Source organism: Lactuca saligna, chromosome 8, assembly GCF_052625555.1.
Source record: "Lactuca saligna cultivar CGN05327 chromosome 8, ASM5262555v1, whole genome shotgun sequence".
NCBI classification, from domain to species: domain Eukaryota; kingdom Viridiplantae; phylum Streptophyta; class Magnoliopsida; order Asterales; family Asteraceae; genus Lactuca; species Lactuca saligna.
Genome location: NC_136424.1, coordinates 128,291,891 through 128,294,250, shown reverse-complemented (window position 1 = coordinate 128,294,250; position 2,360 = coordinate 128,291,891). Strand labels below are relative to the sequence as shown.

At 39.6% G+C, this 2,360-nt stretch overlaps 1 protein-coding gene across 1 annotated transcript; it reads left to right on the top strand.

Moving 5' to 3' along the window:
• The first annotated feature begins 636 nt into the window (after positions 1–636).
• On the top strand, positions 637–1,083 carry LOC145010090 (uncharacterized). Its single transcript, XM_078968676.1, has one exon. It carries the CDS (start codon positions 637–639, stop codon positions 1,081–1,083), a length of 447 nt encoding a protein of 148 aa, XP_078824802.1.
• Positions 1,084–2,360: the final 1,277 nt, after the last annotated feature.

The following is a 2,360-nucleotide window of genomic DNA, read 5'->3' as shown; positions in this document are numbered from 1 at the left end:
AACCACCTATGTTGTGAGGCAATTCAAAGGTACGACGATGCGTTGGTGGAACACATTGGGAAGATTTTGAGCACAAATAAGTCGTTACAGCTGACTTGGGATGAATTCTTGACTCATTTTCAAGAGGAAGTTTTGTTCAGTTGAGAAGATGCTAGAATTGGAGAATCAATTATTGGATTTGACAAAAGTAATCATGTCGGTGGATGAGTACACCAACTCCTTCGCTGATAAAATTGAGTTCGACCTACGACACATTCCAGAAGTATTGAACAAGATTGATCGGTATGCCAAGGGGCTACTGTAGGAGTACATTGTTCCAGTAAAGCAGACACCTACCTTCAAAGCGTACATCTGGGCTTCAAAGTCTGTCGAACGAATGATGAAGAAGAGACTACCGAGATAATTGAGGTCTGTGAGAAGAGAAAGGTTGAGGGAAGTAATAATAATAATAAGAAGAAGGTTACGAAAACAAACGACAAATCTGGAAGCAACCAAGATTAGCAGTGGTGCGACCAGTGCAAGTAGAAGCATTTCGGCGACTGTGTCGTTTGCTTCAAGTGTAAAAATCCATGGAATATTTCCACAAATTGACCTATGAAAGGAAGAGTTTATTTTAATTATGGAGAGGAGGGGCATATGAAAGTGGAATGCCCGAAAGCAGAGAAGGTGATCACGAGGATCTTGCCACCAAAGCCCAAGGGTCGGAGCTACCAGATGACCCTCAATGAGGATAAGGAAGAAACCGATGTTGCTTTAGGTAGATTCTTAGTTAATCAAATTCCTGCAAAGTTATTATTTGATTCTGGAACAGATCATTCATTTATATCGCATGAATTTGGTAGGAAACTTAGACTATCACTGCTTAGACTAAGTACCCCTATCTTAGTAGAAGTAGCTGGTTGTAGGAATATACCTGTTAGCAATATGTTAGAGGTCATAGCTATAGATTTAGATGGGAATGAATTCCATCGAGAACTTTTACCTTTTGAGTTAACTGAGTTCGACGTCATTCTCGGCATGGATTGGTTGGGAGATGAATTACCAGGATTACCACTAGAAGAAGGAGAAAAGGGCAATAACTGATATACCTATGGTGCGAAACTTTCCTGAGGTATTTCCAGATGAATTACCAGGATTACCACTAGAGAGGCATGTAGAATTCAGAATCGTTTTGTTGCCTGACAAGACACCGATTGCAAAGGCGCTGTATCGTTTGGCGCCGATAGAGACGAAGTAATTAATGACACAACTACATGAGTTATTGGACAAAGGTTTTATAAGACCTAGTTCATCACCCTGGTGAGCTCCAATACTGTTTGTAAAGAAGGACGGTACTATGAGAATGTGTATTGACTATTAGGATCTAGATAAATCTACGATCAAGAATAAGTATCCTTTACCTAGGATAGATGAGTTGTTCGATCAATTGCAGGGAGCAACCATTTTCTCCAAAATTGATCCCAGGTCAGGTTCTCACCAGCTAAGGATTAGGGAGCGGGGAGCAAGATATCAAGAAGACAAACTTTAGAACCCGATATGGACACCATCAATTCCTCATTTTGCTATTCAGACTAACAAATGCTCCAGGAACATTCATGAATATGATGCATCCAGTTTGTACACATTTTCTCGATAAATCAATAATATTGTTCATAGAAGAAATCTTGATTTACTCCAAAAACAATCAATATTATGGCAAACATCTCCGAGAAGTACTGGAAGTCCTTAAGAGGGAGAAACTTTATGCAAATTTCTCCAAGTGCGACTTTTGGATATGGGAGATTCAGTTCTTGGGTCATGTAGTTAACCAGGAAGGCATTATGGTTGACCTAGCAAAGATAGAAGTTGTAATGAAGTGGGAGACACCAAAGAGTCCTATTGAAATCCGTAATGTTCTGGGATTGACAGGCTACTATCAAAGATTCATCCAAAATTTCTATTATATTCCGGCTCCATTAACAACCCTAACCAAAAAGGGAGTTGTCTATTCTTGGAGCGAGAAGCAAGAAAGAGCTTTTAGTGAATTAAAGAACAAATTGTGTGAGGCACCAATCCTCGTGCTACCAGAAAGAACTGGAGATTTTTTCAGTTTTCAATGATGCTTCTAATATTGGATTGGGATGTGTCCTTACCCAAAGGGTCAAAGTTGTAGCTTATGCCTCAAGACAGCTAAATCCCCATGAGCAGAATTATCCAACTCACGATCTAGAGCTTGCATCAGTGGTTTTTTCTGTAAAGATACAAAGGCATCTTTACGGAACTAAATGCAAAATCTATACGAATCATAATATCCTCTAATATCCCTTTTGCTCAATAGGAGTTGAATATGAGGAAAAGGAGATGGATGGAGCTACTCAAGG